The sequence below is a fragment of the Gobio gobio genome, assembly GCF_949357685.1.
Source record: "Gobio gobio genome assembly, chromosome: 15".
NCBI classification, from domain to species: domain Eukaryota; kingdom Metazoa; phylum Chordata; class Actinopteri; order Cypriniformes; family Gobionidae; genus Gobio; species Gobio gobio.
Genome location: NC_137108.1, coordinates 20,611,124 through 20,631,111, shown reverse-complemented (window position 1 = coordinate 20,631,111; position 19,988 = coordinate 20,611,124). Strand labels below are relative to the sequence as shown.

Below are 19,988 nucleotides of genomic sequence, written 5' to 3'. Positions count from 1 at the left end.
TAAAACAACTTGACTAAGGGACAGCTCTTATCCTCAGGCGGTATGGGCATTTGAACTACCTTAGTGAGACTCTAAACAACTTAAATATAGTTTTTATGGAGAGTGATGGACTTATGCATATAGGACACTCTTTTACTACATACAAATCTTGAACATGGACATATTTACAGTGTAATGTACATTTTGTAAATATATACATGGCAGGTTTCTTTTATCTGATGCAAAGTAAGCTTTTCATTGGTGACAATGATTCTCAAAAAATTTAAATAGAAAATAAATAAATAAATTATAATAAATTGTATTATAATAACATTAAATCAATCTCATGATTTATGGCCTAATTTGCTATTTGCCTTGCGGATAAAAAAAACAGAGAATTCACTAGAGGCTTATTTATGAACATTGTAAAGAACGCTGGAATTCTTGACACTTTTTTTGTGGATTTTTTTGCCCCAAGGTCAATTTCTGACACTGTCTTACATGTTTCTTTATTTTATCAATTAATCTACTTGCAAATTACAAAACCCAATACAAATGATATACGCCCAGTTTTTCTTTCTAAATGCCTTCTCATGTAAAAAAAAAAAAAAAAACTGCTTCTACCTGAACCGGCCCTTTGATTTGGCAGAGGACTCCTCCTTTGGTGTGTCTTCCTGAGGTTTCTCATCCTGGGTGTAAGCTAAGTTGACAAAGCCCTCAGGTATCACCTCTGCGGAAAAGGGGTTTGTTATACTTAAGGAACAGGTGGTGCAAGTCTAAGGTGTCTGCAGAATCTAAATTATTAATCAATGATCTGGCACTTTACACATTAGACTACCTATATAGATATGATATATATTTAGACTTGCCATTGCTTACGAATATTGTTGGCTCTTATGACAAGTGAAGTTACACAATTGTAAGTCGCTTTGGAAACAATGTTTGCCAAACAAATTAATGTAAACATAAAATAGCGAACACAGATAACACACCATGCAAGTAAGGTGGAGGGTCTGTCGATTGACCGCTTGGCTCTTCTTTCATTGTGATAGCACAGTGTTTGTGTTCCTAGAGAGAACAGTCACAAGCAATGGTGGTTCAAAATGAGGTACACATTTAAACAATGAAGTATACAATTATATCCTGGTAACCTTTTATTTTGTATATTTTTTGGTAACACTTTAATTTATGTGTCCTTGTTACATATGTTACATGTACTTACCATAGTAATAACAGACGGTGAATTATACATAATTACATGCAACTAACCCTCAACCAAACCCTAATCCTGCCATAACCCGTAAGCACATGTTAATTAATATTACTCAGTACTTAAATATATAATTACACTGTAACAATGACACCGTAAAATAAAGTGTTACCGAGAAAACAATCGTTGTACTGGTGCTTTAAGTACCTCACAACCAAAACCTCATCTGAAGAACTTATAAACATAAATCTCCAGAAGAAAATGTTCTAGAACCTAAAAAGGTTCTGTCAAGTACTCCCATGGGATCATTTTATGGATTTAATTTTAATTAATTAATTATTTAAAATATTTTTTATTGGTAATTACATTTTATGAGCTCGTAAACATCACTAGAAAACAACAACAACAACAATTTTTTTTTCCTTCTACAGAACCTTTTTGGCATAAAGTGTTTTTAAAGGGGTGGTAAACCACGATTTCACTATTCTAACTTTAGCTAGTGTGTAATGTTGCTGCTTGAGCATAAACAACATCTGCAAAGTTACAACGTTCAAAGTTTAAAGCAAAGGGAGATATTTGCTTTTAAATAAATCAGTTTCTAAGAACTACAGCAAACGGCCAGTAGGCGACTACACACATTCCTCCAGGGTTGGTCACATCAACAGGCTCAATATTTACATAAACCCCTCCTCCGAGAATATTAAATATGTTTGTTAATACACTGTTTGAAGAATTCATCTTCCAGAATCTGGCAGTACGTTTTGGGAGTTCATTTTTAGTCCATCTCTGCAAAACGGACTTCAGGATGGACTAAAAATGAACTCCCAAAACGTACTGCCAGATTCTGGAAGATGAATTCTTCAAACAGTGGTACTAGAGGATGTGGTGCTGGTCCTTCAAGAGTCATTCTCAACCTATCTGTCCATAAAGCCTATAAAAAAACCATCTTCATGTATTTTACAACACTTCAGCTTGTGATTCTTATCTAGTGGGGGTCATTTTTTAGGATTCTTTACCTAACTGAAGTCTCTGAGATCCTGACACCTTGCACTTCTGGAGACTCCAGGTAGGTTGCAGCTCTGGAAAATGGTGGCGCTGGAGACTAAAGGGTTCCTGATGGTTTCACCCTTAATTCTTCACCTTAATTCTTAATTCATTTGCAGTTAACAGGTGTCTTTTCTTCACCACCTGTTTTTGTCAGATCCTGCTGACCCAACGAGCATTTCACTGTCCAATGGTCATGCCTTAACTGCAATGTCTAGTATTGCATTAGTATTGCATCCTTCTCATGGGCATTTAATACTTTTTGACTTTTCAGTCTGAGTTAAATCTCTTTTTTGGCTCAATTTATCTGTAAAAGAAAACATGCCTAATAATTCTGCACACCTGAATATAAGGTGATTTTCATTTCCAGCCTTCATGAACAATTATATATCACTTATACATTATTAAATACTAAATCAATAGTAGTTATTAGGATTACTGTGGTTTGGAATTGGTCAAATGTGCCTGGAAAAAAAATATGATCAGAAAATCAACGTGCCTAATAATTCTGCACTCCCTGTAGCAAATAAATAATGGTTTTCACAATTCTTATTCAACGCGGAGAGAGGATGAAAAATGGTGATGGTGCAATGAACAGATTTATAACAGGACAATTATATTATTGCACTCATATATTCTTATAAATAAAGGACCTGTAAATACTCATACAAGGACGTGTTCTTTACTATTATTATCTTGCATGATGGTGTTATTGTTCCATAAGTTAACTCATTCATCCCGCCTCCATGTTATCTAACCAGTTACAAAAACGGAAGTGTAGTAGGCTACGATTAAAATATGACCATGAATATGATACACGTACGATCGGAAGTGCATCAAATAAAATAGCCTACATTTCTTTAAAAAACTACAAAAAAAAAAAATCTAAACGTTGACTGTCACCCATTCACATTTATATATAGTTTGTAATATTTACCTGAAAGATACAAATTGATAGTCATTCAGTACGCAAACAAATATTTAATAAAGCCTATAAATAAATAAGTAAAAAATATGGCTTACCCCATGTGGTGATCACAAATGCTCCAAAGCAGACAGACAATATAAAGGTAGGCTACAGAAGAAAGACTCCAGTAACATGATGTTTTATAGCGCCTTGTGCTACCTGGACACGCCTCTCCTGACTCCTGAGTCAATTCTGCACAACATATGAGGGCGTGCAAAGAAGGAAAACCCTGTGACTTTTGCCCTTATAGCGGAAAAATCTCGGTTATGTGAGGTTGTATGAAAAATGATGAACTGATAAAAAGTTACGAACTTTGTTCCTAATAAGATTCAAAGATGGGGGTGCAGAAAATGTCTTTTCATTGTTATGTTTTTGTAGGCTAGTCAGTTGCCATCAATGATTTATTCTATGATGCGCGTTCATCAGTGTTCATAAAAAGTTCTCATAAAGAGTTATTTTTTCGACGAATTTTTTTTTTCCTATCAAAATTGTATATGCAGAAACAACTAGTCTCCATAAACAAGACATTTATAGAATAATTACAGAGAAAATGTAAACGCTTTGACGCTGTGAGCGTTTTCAAACAATTGCTCTGCTGGTTTGAGCATCTCCACCAGAGGAACCAATGGCGTGAGTCTGGGGGCGGGATTTGCTGTTTGATCGACCAATGGCAGGGTTCGTCAAACCTGTTCGATGCTAGTGGAAATGACACTACGTTGGCGTAATTAGGGAAAAGTTGGTGAACGCAATCTTCATGTTGCAACGAAGCCTTGGCTTAACGTTTAAATAAAGTAATAACTAATGGCAGGTGTGTCTACGTTTGTCATCAACATTATATCATCAAAGTTATGACCAAGATTCTGGACATTCAGTTAAGAATTTCTCATAGGCAGTAGGCTACCAGCAGTGTGGTGGTACTTTGCTATATACCATAGTGTTTGTATTGTTTGCAATGTATTGTAGTGATTTAGGATGTTTGATAATCATATAGGCTACTCAGAAACACACCTAGTCAAAATGGTTGAAGGATTGAGCTGAGTCGATATAGCTTGATAGATGTGTGAGAAATATCAGGTCTAAAACAAAATGACAGACAAACTGGATTGGTACAAGTCAAATCCCCCCAAAATCCCAAATGTTTATTCCCCCTTACATTTCATCACAAGATTTGAACAAAAATCCAACCATTTAAAAAAAAAAGATCTTTCAATGTGCAAGTTTTGAATTTAGTACATCAGCCTTTACCATAATTCCCACACAATAGTTATATTTCTCAGCTTAGCTCTTCGCATTAACAACATTTCCGAGAGCAAACATACAGTCACTTGTTGTTCTTACTGCATAAGATAATATCTAAGTTTCTTTCACAAGTTTTTTTTAGAGTTGTGTCGACCTCTAACACATTTTAACAAAAGACATGTGGTCAACCCAGTCTTAGCATGACTCAGTTCATATTGTGGCGCCACATGCAAACCAGTCTTTATATATTTATACAACAGTTTTATGAATAAACTTGGTTGCACTTCTGAACTTTAGCATGATCTAAGAAATAATTGGCATAGTTTTCTCCTCTGATGGCAGTCAGCATACTGGTTTGGTGATCTTCCAAAGATTATTAGTGAACCTGCATAAGAAAAAAACGTTCCGGGGAAAATTCCTCCCTTTTAAATATGCATGGCACCTGTACAGCAGGTTTATCATTGAACACAAAAAATGTTCACAATGAGATAACCATGAATTTCTGTTTTGATAAAAAAAAGAAAAGAAAAAAAAGTTGACTTATGTGCAGGGTTACACATCAAGACTATGAATGGTATTGGAGGAAAGGGTTTTACCTTTGTCCTTTATACTTTACATTCAGATATTGCTCACCGGAGATAAAAAACAAAAACATTTTGTTCTGAGATTTATTTAGTGTCAAGTTGCAGTAAATGTATACAGCGGAACTAATGAAACTTGGATTCCCACTTTAAGGAAGCAACACAATGGCACCTTTGACCTTTTTTAATGTTGTTTAATGATAATCTGTTGTTCATCAATTGTTTTGATGAACATTAGGAGCCAGTGTTCAAGAAATAGACATTCTTTCTTATGACATTCTGGCTCATCTAATCACCTGAAGCTCTGTGTGATGGTGGCATGAACTAGTGGCTACAGATGTTATTAATTTTGAGCATTAGGACAGCAGTCTAATAGCAGTCTGGACACCAGTCTGGAATAAATATGTCATGCACTCTTTCCAAGTTGTGTTAGTATGTGATACAGTCTTTGGTAACACTTTACAATAAGCTCCATTACACTCAAAAAATGCTGGGTTAAAAATAACCCAAGTTGGGTTGAAAATAGGGCTGTGCAATTATTTGAATTTCGATTTCGGCTCCCAACGATCACCAAAATAGTACAATCGAGAAAAAACGATTATTTTGCCATGTTCTGTTTTGCAAGAACACTCTTATGTTGTCTTGCGTTCTGAATGAAACGCGCACGCGCACATCCGCCCCTCCCGAAGCCACAAACTCTCTCAGGTCGTGACTCCTGTGCATTTATCATCCGCTGGAATTTAAAAACTCGGCGCGAGTAAAGATGGCAGAAGGAGGGCAGTTACAGCAGCTTTTGGTGAGCAAAAAAGGCAAAACCAACTCCGTTGTCGGCAGTGATGGGAATAACGGCATTATAGATAAACGGCGTTACTAACGGAATTATTTTTTTCAGTAACGAGTAATCAAACGAATGACTGTTTCTCCCGTTACAACGGCGTTAGCGTTACTGAGAGAAAAACAACGCGGCGTTACTATAATTGAGCTCACTGAAGCGGTTCCCTTTCGAAAGGGAACGAGCGCTGCGTCTAGCTGACGCTATGGGGAACGCCCTCGGCGTGACTGGTGTCTGAAGCTACTATCGAATCACGGCAAAGTCTTTGACCGACGTCAGCCCATGACGTCATCAACGTGCGACCCGGAAGTATAAAAGGGCGCCGTGCCAACACATACACATCTTTCTCGTCTTCAGGGACTGTCTGTTTGAACTGCTATACGAGTTAAGGTAAAACAAATTCAATTATTAATACACACGAGTGTGTATTTACTGCCTGGGATCAAGAGCATGCACAGTCAAGTTCATTTGAAGTTGTTTGTGTGTGAGTGTGAGCGGTTTTCAATCTGAGATCGCTCCACTCTAGTCTGGCTTTTTTCCTGAGGGAAGAAAGTTTGGCATCTGGGACTGGATGATGCTGTCCCGCTCAAGCTGAGGCTGAGCGTTGGCATACATCATGGGTTCTCAGATGCAGCTCGCTGATCGTCGCGACGATCTGGCGGTTAACGAGACTAGACAGCAAGTGCTCTTAGGGATGGCTGGTGAGAGTGGTATGAATCCTTTCAGCCACCCTGACCGTGTATGCTGAGCTGATGAATGTTATGGAACGTACTGCAGGCAGGCTGCGGCTGCCATGTTGGCGCGTTAGAGGAGAGATCGCTCGTGGTAGATTGCACGATCGTTTTCTCCTTGGCCATAAACCATCAGCTCAGATGAGCCTTCCATTCCTTCTTGATCTTCTTACAGAGATCGAGAGGGCATGGAAGAATCCATATTCGACCCAATATTCATCAGCATCAGCGTTTAACTTCGCTGATGTCGAGGGGATAGGGGAATATGGATATGTGTTGAGGCTACCGACTGGCGGGGAAAGTTTGTGGACTTTTCTCGCGTTTCGTGGGCATCAACACTGAGAGCTCAAACTGTGCTTTAATGGCAGGGGCATACACGGCAGCGGGTCAGGCTGGTGCTGCTTTTCACACCATGGCGGTGTTTCAGGCGTACCAGGCGGACCTGCTGGAGGATCTCGACCAGGGGGCCGGGCTGTCCCCTGAGGCGGTTGCTGAGCTGCGCCGCACCACAGATCTTGCTCTCTGGGCCACCAAGCAGACTGCTGCTGCCATCGGCCGCTCTATGGCGGCTATGGTGGTCACGGAGAGGCATCTGTGGCTGAGCCTGGCTGATATCGGGGAGAAAGAGAAAGGCTTTCTCCTCGATTCGCTGGTTTTGCCGACTGAACTTTTCGGCACCTCCGTTGAGGCGGGGGTTGGAAAGTTCAGGGAGGCGAAGGCGCGTTCAGCGGCATTTAAGACATGCATACCGCTGAGATCCGCGCCCCCACCCAGGCAGGCGGGACCTGGTCCTTCACGGTCTGAGGACCGTAGGCAGGACCAGAGGGCTAGCATCTCCTCTCGTGCCCCCCCCTCCGTGGAGGAGCAGGGCACAGAGGAGACGGGATTCCCGGGGGGAAAAAGGATCTGAGGGAGGTGATCCAGGACCAACGCTCTCGGCGTTGGTGATGGATCACTTCCCTTGAGGGCGGTTACATCCTAGCCCTCTCCTTTTTCCTTTTTAATGTCTTTTAATGATTTTTTACCCAGGCACTTCTTACATCAGGCCTGAGGCGGGCCCATGATGAGTAGAACTATGTTCTGACGGCCCGCCCGGACCTGCTCAGTGAGAACGCCCCTTTCAGGCATTCAAGGGCGGTAGAACATGGTGGTGAGAACCGCACAATGAGTCTTCGCTCAGCATGCCGCGGGTGAGAGTGGTCATTTTTGTGTATTACACTAAAAATATGTATTTCTTACAGACCCCAGGTTTCCTGTATAGAGTTGGGTATTCATCAACGACTGAACGCTGAGGCGTCAGTTGGGATGTGGATGAAGGAGGCGCGTTGCTGAGGCACTGCCACCGTTGGTAATATGTACCACTTAGATCGGAGGCTCTAGTAAGGCAGGTGCCAATGCTGAGGCATCAAGGTACTGCTAGCCTAGCTGGCTATCAGGTTAAAAAGGGGCAAATACGCTCTCCTGAAGGTCGGCTGTCAATTGTAGGCCTCAGTAGGCCTCTTGAACAAGGCGCGTTTTCAGTTGGAAGGCCTCAACCAGGCCTCACTGGAGGTATGTACCGATGTGCGCATCGGGACAGCTAGCCTGGCGGCTATCAGGTTGTAGGCCTCATCAGGCCTCCCTGAAGGCCCGCTGTTAGTTGTAAGGCCTTATTAGGCCTCCCTGAGGGTGAGCTCTCAGGTTGTGATCACTACCAGAGGCAGGTTGTAGGCCTCATCAGGCCTCCCTGAAGGCCTGCTGTTAACTCTAAGACCTTACTAGGCCTTTCTGAGGGTGACACTCCCAGAGGCAGGTTGTAGGCCTCATCAGGCCTCCCTGAAGACCTGCTGTTAAATTCTAAGGTAGTAGGCCCCATCAGGCCTCCCTAAGGTGTTCCTGGGATCCAGTCATCTAAAACAGTTAAGCACGAATTGCAAACAGGTAGCAGGCCTCTCCAGGCCTCCCTAAAGGCTGATTATCTGGTAGTAGGCCTCAATAGGCCTCCCTTGAGAGTGAGTTCCTTAATCAGGATGCTCGGATAGCCTGCGTAGCTTGACTGTCGACTAGTAGGCCTCAATAGGCCTCCCTGAGGGTGAGCTCCCAGGTTGTGGTCACTCGAACGAGGTAGTAGGCCCCATCAGGCCTCCCTAAGGCGTTCCTGGGATCCAGTCATTTGATACAGTTAGCACGCATTGCAAACAGGTAGCAGGCCTCTCCAGGCCTCCCTAAAGGCTGGTTATCAGGTAGTAGGCCTTAATAGGCCTCCCTTGAGGGCGAGTTCCTTAATCAGGATGCTCGAAAAGCCTGCGTAGCTTGACTGTCGGGTAGTAGGCCTCAATAGGCCTCCCGGAGGGTGAGCTCCCCGATTGTGGTCACTCGAACAAGGTAGTAGGCCCCATCAGGCCTCCCTAAGGTGTTCCTGGCATCCAGTCATCTGATACAGTTAGCACGCATTGCAAACAGGTAGCAGGCCTCACCGGGCCTCCCTAAAGGCTGGTTATCAGGTAGTAGGCCTTAATAGGCCTCCCTTGAGGGCGAGTTCCTTAATCAGGATGCTCGAAAAGCCTGCGTAGCTTGACTGTCGGGTAGTAGGCCTCAATAGGCCTCCCGGAGGGTGAGCTCCCAGATTGTGGTCACTCGAACAAGGTAGTAGGCCCCATCAGGCCTCCCTAATGTGTTCCTGGGACCCAGTCATTTGAAACAGTTAGCACGTATTGCAAACAGGTAGTAGGCCTCTCCAGGCCTCCCTGAAGGCTGCTTATCAGGTAGTAGGCCTTAATAGGCCTCCCTTGAGGGCGAGTTCCTTAATCAGGATGCTCGAAAAGCCTGCGTAGCTTGACTGTCGAGTCCCAGATGGTGGTCACTCGAACGAGGTAGTAGGCCCCATCAGGCCTCCCTGAGGTGTTCCTGGGACCCAGTCATTTAGCACGTATTGCAATCAGGTAGTAGGCCTCTCCAGGCCTCCCTAAAGGCTGGTTATCAGGTAGTAGGCCTTAAATAGGCCTCCCTTGAGGACGGGTTCCTTAAACAGGATGCCCGACTAGCCTGCGTAGCTTGACTGTCAAGTAGTAGGCCTCCATAGGCCTCCTTGAGAAAACAAGGGTAACCTCAGCAGGCGGTATTGCTGTCAGGTAGTAGGCCTCACTAAGGCCTCCCTGAGGACGGAGTCCCGAGCCTGGATGCTTGGGTTTCCAGCATGGCTTGCGGTTAGGTAGTAGGCCTCTATAGGCCTCCCTGGAATACCCGCTATCAAGTAGTAGGCCCACAGGGCCTCCTTGAAGTTGAAGTTCCTGAGCTAGGCACTTTGATTACCAGTTCTCTGTGAGAAATTGTGGTAGTTGGGCCTACAGCTGGAGGTTACTCGCCAGGCAGGCTCAGCTGCTCCCCTCAATGAGGGTCGTCTATGAGTGCTCAGCCGCCTGAGCCTGGTCAGACGGTCGTAGGCCTCTCATGAGGCCTCCCTGTTAGATCAGTCATTAAGGCCCTTTCGGCCTCCCTACTGCTTTGAAACACAAGCACCTGGTAGATCCTTGATTTGAGCAGGCAGACTCCCCTCGATAGCAAGGGTTGAAAAGCACTACGCTGAGTGTTGCTCTCTTGGATAACCCGTCTCTGAGTTCCGGGCTAAGTAAGACTGCCTGTGTTTCAGTCCCTTAGCTTGGACGCCCCTTGGGCACCATCCAGAGGCTCTGTTTGAACAGACAGGGTTGGCTAAACCGAAGTGTCCATAACACTTAGGGCACCAGGTCAGGCCTCCCTGGTGGCACTCGGGAGAACATTTCCAGAGTAGTGACTGGCTGGGGTTCCTTCGGGTCCCCTAGCCACATTCCCTTGAAGGGACCCCTTCTTTGGAAGTAGTGGTCCCGGGCCTTCGAGCTGTCTAGATGGAACTCCACGCAGTGCGTTAGGGTTCCGTTTAGTTGTATAGCTTGGGCTATGACCGTAGGGAGTGCTGTCACTGTCAGCCCAGGACCTGAGGGGGAATCGCTCAGGTTTTTCTATGAATTACTTGAGTTGACAGTTGTCACTGCCAATGGGCAGACACTCCCCTCAGCATGGCGGCGTTGGTATATCGTTCCCCATAGCGTCAGCTAGACGCAGCGAGAGTTCCCTTTCGAAAGGGAACGTCTAAGGTTACGTATGTAACCTCTGTTCCCTGAGAACAGGGAAAGAGCGCTGCGTCGCGTTGCCATGCTTCAGGGCCTATCTGCCATACAGTCCCTTCAGACGAGAAGATGTGTATGTGTTGGCACGGCGCCCTTTTATACTTCCGGGTCGCACGTTGATGACGTCATGGGCTGACGTCGGTCAAAGACTTTGCCGTGATTCGATAGTAGCTTCAGACACCAGTCACGCCGAGGGCGTTCCCCATAGCGTCAGCTAGACGCAGCGCTCGTTCCCTGTTCTCAGGGAACAGAGGTTACATACGTAACCTTAGACGTTTTCATCCAAACAGGCTCTCTGTCAGTCGGCACACACACACACACACACACACACACACACACACACACACACACACGTTTGTTTTTGTGAATTTTGAGGACATTCCATACGCACTTTGAAATGATTTGTAAGATTTTCAATTCAGAATTCAGTGTTTAATCACGTCTTCTAATTTATGTAAGCATGCACATGTAAGGTGAGCGTTTATTTCACATCATTTATTTGAGAAATTGGCTTTCTAGTTTAAGCCACTCAATAAAGTCAACATGGATTCAGCCACAGTGAACGATTTGCCGTTGATATTATTACTGCAATGTCCAACTTCCATTAATTAAACTGTGATCAAGTGCAGGACCTGTTACGCCATTTCATTACCGATTGAAAATAATAAAAATGTGTTCAAATGTTAAAAATTGCAGTTGTTGTGAAACCCACGAAATGAAGCAGCGTTAGTAAATTTACGTTTACTATTTGTTCTAGTTATAGCACATATTTTTAGTCTAAATAATAAGCCGTGCACATTGCTTCAATAGCAAAGAATATAGACAATAAACATAAACCTGTGCTTCTTAGATCATTTAATCTTAAAGTCTGTGGCATGTAAAATTATTCAGCCACTCAAATGTTGAATTTTGACGGTGACTATAAATGTAGGGTTGTTTAATATCTACTTCACGGAAGATATATTTTTGCAGTCACTAAAAAATTAAGAGTTTTTCCAATAAATCTCAGAACACACCGACCAAATAACAAATGGTTATTCAGTAGCTACTAAAACAAATAATGTTCAAGGATTTTTGTGTTTTTTCAGAGTATTAGAAGCGCATAATTGTGTATATGAAAAAAATGAAAATGTGCAAAGCAAAATGTAAAATAAAAACAATACATGCACAAAAGTTACAAACCACAAGATAGTTTTACTTTAAATAAATAATTTAGACATTTCAGAGGAAGGGACGACAGCAGAGAATTATGGATAATTCACTTTATAAAAATCGAAAAAAGCATCTTAACAATAAACAGTAAATAACATTATCGGATATAGGCTAATACAAGAATAAAGTAGCCGTTTCTATCCGAGAGGCAATAAAGTTAGCTTGTGCGGGGGAAAAGGTCCAACATGTTGGAGGCTCAAACCACGAGCACGAGCGCCCTCATGCGACGAGGTCATATAAACAAACCACAATATTCACATTCAAAGGGTTTATGTGCAACTGTACAAACTCATACAACCTGCAAAACATTAGGTAAAAGTGTTGCAATAGCCTGTTAAGGCAAAGAAGTGTTGTTGAAAAAAGTGTCAAGGGAGTTTTACTGTAGTTTTATGTACAATAACACTAGACCCTACTTATAATATTTACATATAACAAACAATATTTGTAGGCTATATACAAATTGAGAAAAATAAATCTATAGATGTACAACAACTTTGTCATTTGATATAAGAATAGTATCTTTTCAATGAGCTGTAACAATGTACCAAAAAGAAAGTGTGCAAGCAACAAAGAACCCCGATTTCTTTCTCTCCTATTAATGGCCACATGGCAGTTTAAATATTTAAATGCTGTTTTTCAAATAATATTGCGCAGCTTCTTAAAATGAACTCGCACACCATTTAGTCCTAAAACAGAAGCATTTTGTTGACATAAAAAAAATCAAAATGTAATTTAAATGTAAGATTAACTGCATCAATTATTTATCTTTGCCCTTCATTTGAGATATACAAACACTCGAATAAATCTAAGGGAGTTTATGTTAGTGAGCAGATACTTGTGCATTCACCAGAGCATAGTAGGCCCCTTGTTTGGCCATGAGTTGGGCATGTGTTCCCTGCTCAATTGCCTTGCCATTCTGAACGACCACGATGATGTCAGCATTATGAATAGTGGACAAGCGGTGGGCGATGACGATACATGTGCGGCCAAGCCGGGCGTCATCAAGAGCATCCTGCACGATCTGTATAGCAGGAGAGAAAAAAGTGGTCAAAACTTGCACATTTAAAAAAAAAAAAAAACACATAATAGTAAATGTATATTTAAAGCAGCACTTTATGAATGAAATCTCTTGACTTGATTCATAGGTTTGATCTTCTTTTGTTTCCTTTTCTAAATGTGATAAGACGATAAAACACAGGTGTGTAGAGTGCAAATCCGTGATTTTCAAGGCACTCCCTAAAAGCAACAGATTCACATGCACACAAGTTCAAACTACCAAAAGTGCCATCTGCTGGTTGAACACAGAGGTGTTTTTTGTCCTAACAGTGTCAAAACGGGAACAGTTTTGAACAAATCAACTGAACTTGATGACATACTTTTCTACAGTTTTGCAACAATCTTTACATGTGTTACAAACCTTCTCGCTTTCTGTGTCGAGGGCTGATGTGGCCTCGTCCAGCAGCAGAATTTTGGGCTTGCGCACCAGAGCTCGAGCAATGGCTATCCTTTGCTTCTGTCCTCCAGACATCTGAGTGCCTTTATCTCCAACTCGAGTGTTGTATTTCTGAAGGGATATCACATAATTATATATATATATATAGATGATGAAAACCCTGGACCACAAAACCAGTCATAAGGGTCTTATTTTTTTTGTTTGTTTGAGATTTATACATTCTCTGAAAGCTGAATAAATAAGCTTTGTATAACCATACATTGATGTATGCTTTGTTAGAAAAGGACAATATTTGGTCTAGATGCAACTATTTCAAAATCTGGAATCTGAAGGTATGAAAAAAATCGAAAGGTTTAAAATCTTTAAAGTTGTCCAAGTCCTTATCATTGCATATTACCACTAATAATACATTTTTGATATATTTACGGTAGGAAATGTACAAAATGTCTTCATGGAACATGATCTTTATTTAATATCCTAATGATTTTTGGCATAAAAGAAGTCCATTTTGACCCATACAATGTATTGTTGGCTATTGCCACAAATATACTTGCGCTACTTATGACTGGTTTTGTGGTCCAGGGTCACATAATATAATATAATATAATATAATATAATGTAATTAGTGCTGTCAAATGATGAATCCGATTAATCCAAAATAAAAGTTTGTTTACATAATATATGTGTCTGTACTGTGTATATATAAATACACACACATGCATGTATATATTTAAGAAAAAATATTGATATATAATATAAATGATTAAAAAATATATACAGTATATACACATGCAAATATTTCTTAAATATATACATGTGTGTGTATTCAAATATACATAATAATTATACACAGTATACACACACACACACACACACACACATATATATTATGTAAACACAAACTTTTATTTTGGATGCGATTAATCGTGATTAATCATTTGACAGCCCTGAATATAATATAATATAATATAATATAATATAATATAATATAATATAATATAATATAATATAATATAATATAATATAATATAATTAATATAATATAATTAATATAATATAATATAATTAATATAATATAATTAATATAATATAATATAATATAATATAATATAATATAATATAATATAATATAATATAATATAATATAATATAATATAATATAATATAATTAATATAATATAATTAATATAATATAATATAATATAATATAATATAATATAATTAATATAATATAATTAATATAATATAATATAATTAATATAATATAATTAATATAATATAATATAATTAATATAATATAATTAATATAATATAATATAATATAATATAATATAATATAATATAATATAATATAATATAATATAATATAATATAATATAATATAATATAATATATACACTTTACAATAAGGTCCCAGTGTTTAACTTTAGTTCATGCATTAACTATAATCAACTAACAAATAGATAATACAAATTAATAAAAGATAATAAAAGTTAGATAATAAAACAATAGACCTGTTCATTGTTAGTTCATGTTAGTTCAGGTCCATTAAACAATATTAACAAATGCTATACCTTTGGTTTTAATAATGAATTAGTATGAATGTTGAAATCTTAAAAATAAATAATCGCTTTAGAAGTATTATTCATTGTTAGTTGAATGGAACTTTATTGTAAAGTGTTCCTAATATAAACTTTAAAAAAAGAAAGAAATTGATACATTTGTTCAGCAAGAATGCATTAACTTGATCAAAAGTGTCAGTAAAGGCATTTATAATGTTGTAATAATAATATTATAAATCAATGATCTTCTTTTGAACATTAATCAAACAATCCTGAAACAATGTCCATAAAATGTTAAGCAGAAAATCTGTTTTCAACATTGATAGTAATAAAAAATATTACTATTTTGCTCAAATAAAGTGTAGTGTACTTGTTTGTAAAGGTCAATGTATACACACACACACACACACACACACACACACACACACACACACACACACACACACACACACACACACACGCACACACACGCGCGCGCGGTTTCTAAGTTTTATGGGGACTTGACATAATGGTTTTTAGACTGTACAAACTGTATATTCTATCCCCTACCCCAAAATCTACCCATAACACAAAACTTTCTGCATTTTTAGATTTACAAAAAACATCAGTCTGATTTATAAGCCGTTTTTCTATCTTTGTAGTCCCCATAATGTAGGGTTTACATGGCCACACACACACACACACACACACACACACACACACACACCCACACACACACACACACACACACACACACACACACACACATTAATGGAGACATCATGCATACCTCTGGAAGGCCAATGATAAAATTATGTATGTTGGCCTTCTTCGCAGCTTCCTCAATCTCCTCCTGGGTGACGACACGGCTGTTGTCCCCATACTGAATGTTCTCAGCAATGGTGCAATCAAACAGGATGGGCTCCTGAGACACCAGCCCCATCTGGTTGCGCAGCCATGCCAGGTTCACATTTCTGGTGTTATTACCATCTACAAACTGTGCAACAAGCAAAAATCAGGCACAAATTGATCACTTGAGCCAAAATAATGGTTTAGACCTCTAGGCACACAAAAACCACCCGATGAACTCACCACTTGGCCTGCCGCAGGGTCGTAGAAGCGTTCTAGAAGCTGAATGGTGGTGCTCTTGCCACAGCCACTGCTGCCCACCAGGGCCAGAGTCTGCCCCTGAGACACTGATACATTCAGGCCCTGTAAGACCGTCACATTCTGACGGGTTGGATAGGAGAATTGCACCTCTCGGAATTCAATATGCCCTGAAAAGTTTGTCTGAAAAAAAGACAAAGATTTTATTTAAGTTTGACCTCTTTTGTGACCTCCTCTGACAGCTTCATGCCACAAACTCTCGATTTTCACACTTACTGGTTGGTCTCCAGACTCATCGTAGATATCAATGGCTGGTTTCTTCTCTAGCAGCAGTAAGATTCGCCCAGCTGCTGCTTTGGCTTTGGCAAAGTCAGGAGCGAATGATGACGACTGGCCAATGTTCATTGCAGCAAAGACAATAACAGAAAATACCCTGGGGAGGAGGAACCAACACATCAACACCGTAAAGAGTATGTGAGATTTTTTTTAAAACAACATATAATTGATCAATCCTTCATACAAACTGTACCTACAGGAAAACATTTTCATATTCTGTGTAACAACGTGCAATAAGCCAGGCTCCAAAGCGGAAGATTGCAGCATTGACCAGGTAAGGAATGGCTTGGGCAAGGGCAAAGGTGACTCCGTAGATGGGTGCTTTACACAAGCTAGATCTGAAATATCACATAAGATTTGATGTTACTGAGCGTGTGTTAAGGCAGGGGTTTTCAACGTTTTTGAAAACGTCTCGGTTACGTATGTAACCCTCGTTCCCTGAAGGAGGGAACGGAGACGTACGTCGGAACTGACCGACGAATTGGGATCTATTTTCAGAGACCAATCTACTTCGAGTGTATAGAAACGAGCCAATAAACATTGGCATGCGGTTCACGCACCGCCCCGCAGCGCGGGTATAAAACACGGACGTGAACAACGCATACCGCTTTTACAACTGAGGAGCCGAGATGTGACTCGGGCCTGCAGCTGAAGCACAGCACCTGGTGACGGGACGTACGTCTCCGTTCCCTCCTTCAGGGAACGAGGGTTACATACGTAACCGAGACGTTCCCTTTCAGTCGGTCACGTTCGACGTACGTCGGAACTGACCGACGAATTGGGATCCCTACAAAAATGCCAGGGTGCTGGCCCTTCCAGCGCCCTGCTCAAGCTCACTGGGTGCTCCTAGTTGGAGCAGCAGACAGGGCTTAAGCAGGGAGGTCCGACACTGCTGTTTCTGCAAGACCCACTCAGCGTGACTATTGGATAACGCTGGGAAAGCGTGCCCGTCTCGGGAGATGGTACGCTGCGGAGCCACGTCCACCGGAGGAGGAGGGTGGAAAATACTCATACGGACTAACCTATCTGGGTAGTAACAACATATGGCAGTCTCTGGGGTGGTTCCAACCTGGTTCCAGGGGGGAAAGAACACCGCCAAAGACGACAGAGCGGGCTCTGTCAAGGGAAAGACACAGGGCTAGCCGAGTAGGGTAGCAGGTACCGTGGAAATACACATATGGGGTCACCGTGAGGGAACCGCTACATATGGACCCAGCCTAACACACACGTTCCACAAGCATACGGGTGCAGGCCTGGTGTCAGACGGCCGCCACGTCTTGACACCGAAGGGGTGACGGAGGAGCTCGACAGGGTTCACCATTTCTGGGGAACACAACTGGAGAAAAAAATAACGCACGTATCCGGCCATAGGCGGGAGTGGCGTAGCAAGCCGACACAGGAACGGGCACTTCGCGTTTACCGGCCGTTGGAGGCGAGTACACGGGAAGAAACCAGCTCCACACGGAGGCTATAGAATCTAGCGAACGTGTTAGGTGTCGCCCAGCCCGCAGCTCTACAGATGTCTGTCAGCGAGGCACCTTGAGCCAGCGCCCAGGAGGAGGCAACACTCCTTGTGGAGTGCGCTCGCAACCCGAACGGGCAAGGCACGTCTTGCGATTGGTACGCTAAGACTATAGCATCCACTATCCAGTGGGCTAACCTCTGCTTGGAGACAGCCTTTCCCTTCTGCTGGCCTCCGTAACAGACGAAGAGCTGCTCTGAGGTCCTAAAGCTTTGTGTCCGGTCAACGTAAGCGCGAAGAGCGCGGACGGGACATAACAAAGCCAGGGCTGGGTCTGCTTCCTCCGAGGGCAGCGCTTGCAGGTTCACCACCTGGTCCCGAAAGGGAGTGGTAGGAACCTTGGGCACGTATCCGGACCGGGGTCTCAGGATGACGTGAGAGTTACCGGGCCCGAATTCTAGGCACGATTCGTTGACCGAAAGCGCATGCAGGTCCCCCACCCTCTTGATTGAGGCCAATGCAGTCAGGAGTACCGTCTTCATAGACAGGATTTTTAACTCAACGGACTGCAAAGGCTCAAAAGGAGGGCCCTGAAGTGCTCTGAGCACCAGGGCTAAGTCCCAAGAGGGTAGCGAGATAGAACGAGGAGGATTTAGTCTCCTCGCACCCCTGAGGAACCTGACGATTAAGTCATGCTTCCCTAAGGATTTACCTTCCACTACATCGTGATACGCCGCTATTGCTGCGACGTACACTTTCAGGGTGGAGGGAGACAGCCTTCGCTCCAACCCATCTTGTAGGAAAGAAAGCACAACATTAATCGAACACTTCCGGGGGTCTTCGCGGCGAGAAGAACACCAGAAGAGCAACTAGCAAGACCTGCTCCTCGTCCTCCCTGACCTTGCACAGAGTCTGTGCTAGAAGGCTCACTGGGGGAAACGCATATTTGCGTAGGTCCCGGGGCCAGCTGTGCGCCAGTGCATCTGTGCCAAGGGTACCCCCGTTCAGGGAATAGTACCACTGGCAATGGGACGAGTCCGGAGTGGCAAACAGGTCTACCTGTGCGGCTCCGAAAAGGTCCCATATCAGCTGGACGCTCCGAGGGTGGAGTCGCCACTCTCCCGGAAGTGGACACTGACGAGAGAGCTTGTCGGCTGTCTGGTTCAGCGCACCAGGGATGTGAATGGCACGAAGCGACCTCAGATGCTTCTGACTCCACAGGAGGAGGTGGCGGGCGAGTTGGAGCATGCGACGGGAGCGCAGATCACCCTGACGGTTGATGTACGCAACGGCCGCAGTGCTGTCCGTACGGACCAGTACGTGTTTGTGCTGAAGCAGCTTCTTGAAGCGAGTTAGCGCAAGACGTACCGCCATTAACTCCAGGCAATTGATATGCCAATGCAGCTGGGGCCCCGTCCACAGACCCGAGACTGCATGCCCGTTGTACGTGGCCCCCCAACCCGAGGCTGAGGCATCTGTGAATACCACAACATGCCTGGACACCTGTCTTAAGGGCACTCCGGCCCATAAGAACGAGGGGTCGGACCAAGGGTTGAAGGTTTGGCGACAGTACGGGGTAACTGGGACCCGATACTGGCCGCTCTGCCACGCCCACCTCGGGACTCGGTCGTGTAGCCAGCGCTGAAGCGGTCTCATATGAATTAATCCGAGCGGCTTTACCGCGGCTGCAGATGCCATATGCCCCAGGAGCCTCTGAAAGAATTTCAGTGGGACCGCCATCCTGCTCTTGAATGTATTCAAGCAGTTCAACACTGACTGGACTCGTTCCTCTGTGAGGCGCGCAGTCCGATTGACCGAATCCAGCTCCATGCCGAGATAAGAGATCCTCTGCGTGGGACAGAGTTTGCTCTTCTCTCGGTTGACCCGAAGGCCCAACAGGCTGAGGTGACGGAGCACCAGGTCCCTGTGTTCGCACAACTGCTCCCGAGACTGGGCGAGTATAAGCCAGTCGTCAAGATAGTTGAGAATGCGAACGCCGCGTTCTCGGAGTGGAACAATGGCTGCCTCCACGACCTTCGTAAAGACGCGGGGCGACAGGGACAGCCCGAAGGGCAAGACTTTGTACTGATATGCCTTCCCCTCGAACGCAAAGCGTAGGAACGGTCTGTGTCGAGGAAGGATAGAGACA

General features: G+C 42.9%; 2 protein-coding genes across 5 annotated transcripts in view; both read right to left on the bottom strand.

Annotated features, from left to right (window-relative positions):
• LOC307138238 (ATP-dependent translocase ABCB1-like) overlaps positions 1–3,312 on the bottom strand; it is a 45,919-nt gene extending 42,607 nt beyond the window's left edge. For 2 of the 4 annotated variants that reach the window (XM_079836436.1, XM_079836438.1), the window contains exons 1-4: positions 3,257–3,312; positions 2,206–2,540; positions 972–1,047; positions 604–709 (exon numbers count right to left, since the gene is read on the bottom strand). In XM_079836436.1, coding sequence (XP_079692562.1) covers positions 604–709; positions 972–1,023 — 158 coding nt within the window. In that variant the 5' untranslated portion in view covers positions 1,024–1,047; positions 2,206–2,540; positions 3,257–3,312. The remainder of the gene's footprint in view (positions 1–603; positions 710–971; positions 1,048–2,205; positions 2,541–3,256) is intronic. The other 2 variants (XM_079836437.1, XM_079836439.1) reach the window with 1 other exon arrangement.
• An 8,592-nt stretch (positions 3,313–11,904) lies between these two features.
• Positions 11,905–19,988, bottom strand: part of LOC307138687 (ATP-dependent translocase ABCB1-like) — a 39,579-nt gene continuing 31,495 nt past the window's right edge. The window contains exons 24-29 of the mRNA XM_079837194.1: positions 16,575–16,715; positions 16,318–16,474; positions 16,027–16,224; positions 15,725–15,931; positions 13,358–13,504; positions 11,905–12,961 (exon numbers count right to left, since the gene is read on the bottom strand). Of these exons, the coding sequence (XP_079693320.1) occupies positions 12,761–12,961; positions 13,358–13,504; positions 15,725–15,931; positions 16,027–16,224; positions 16,318–16,474; positions 16,575–16,715 (1,051 nt within the window). The 3' untranslated portion in view covers positions 11,905–12,760. The remainder of the gene's footprint in view (positions 12,962–13,357; positions 13,505–15,724; positions 15,932–16,026; positions 16,225–16,317; positions 16,475–16,574; positions 16,716–19,988) is intronic.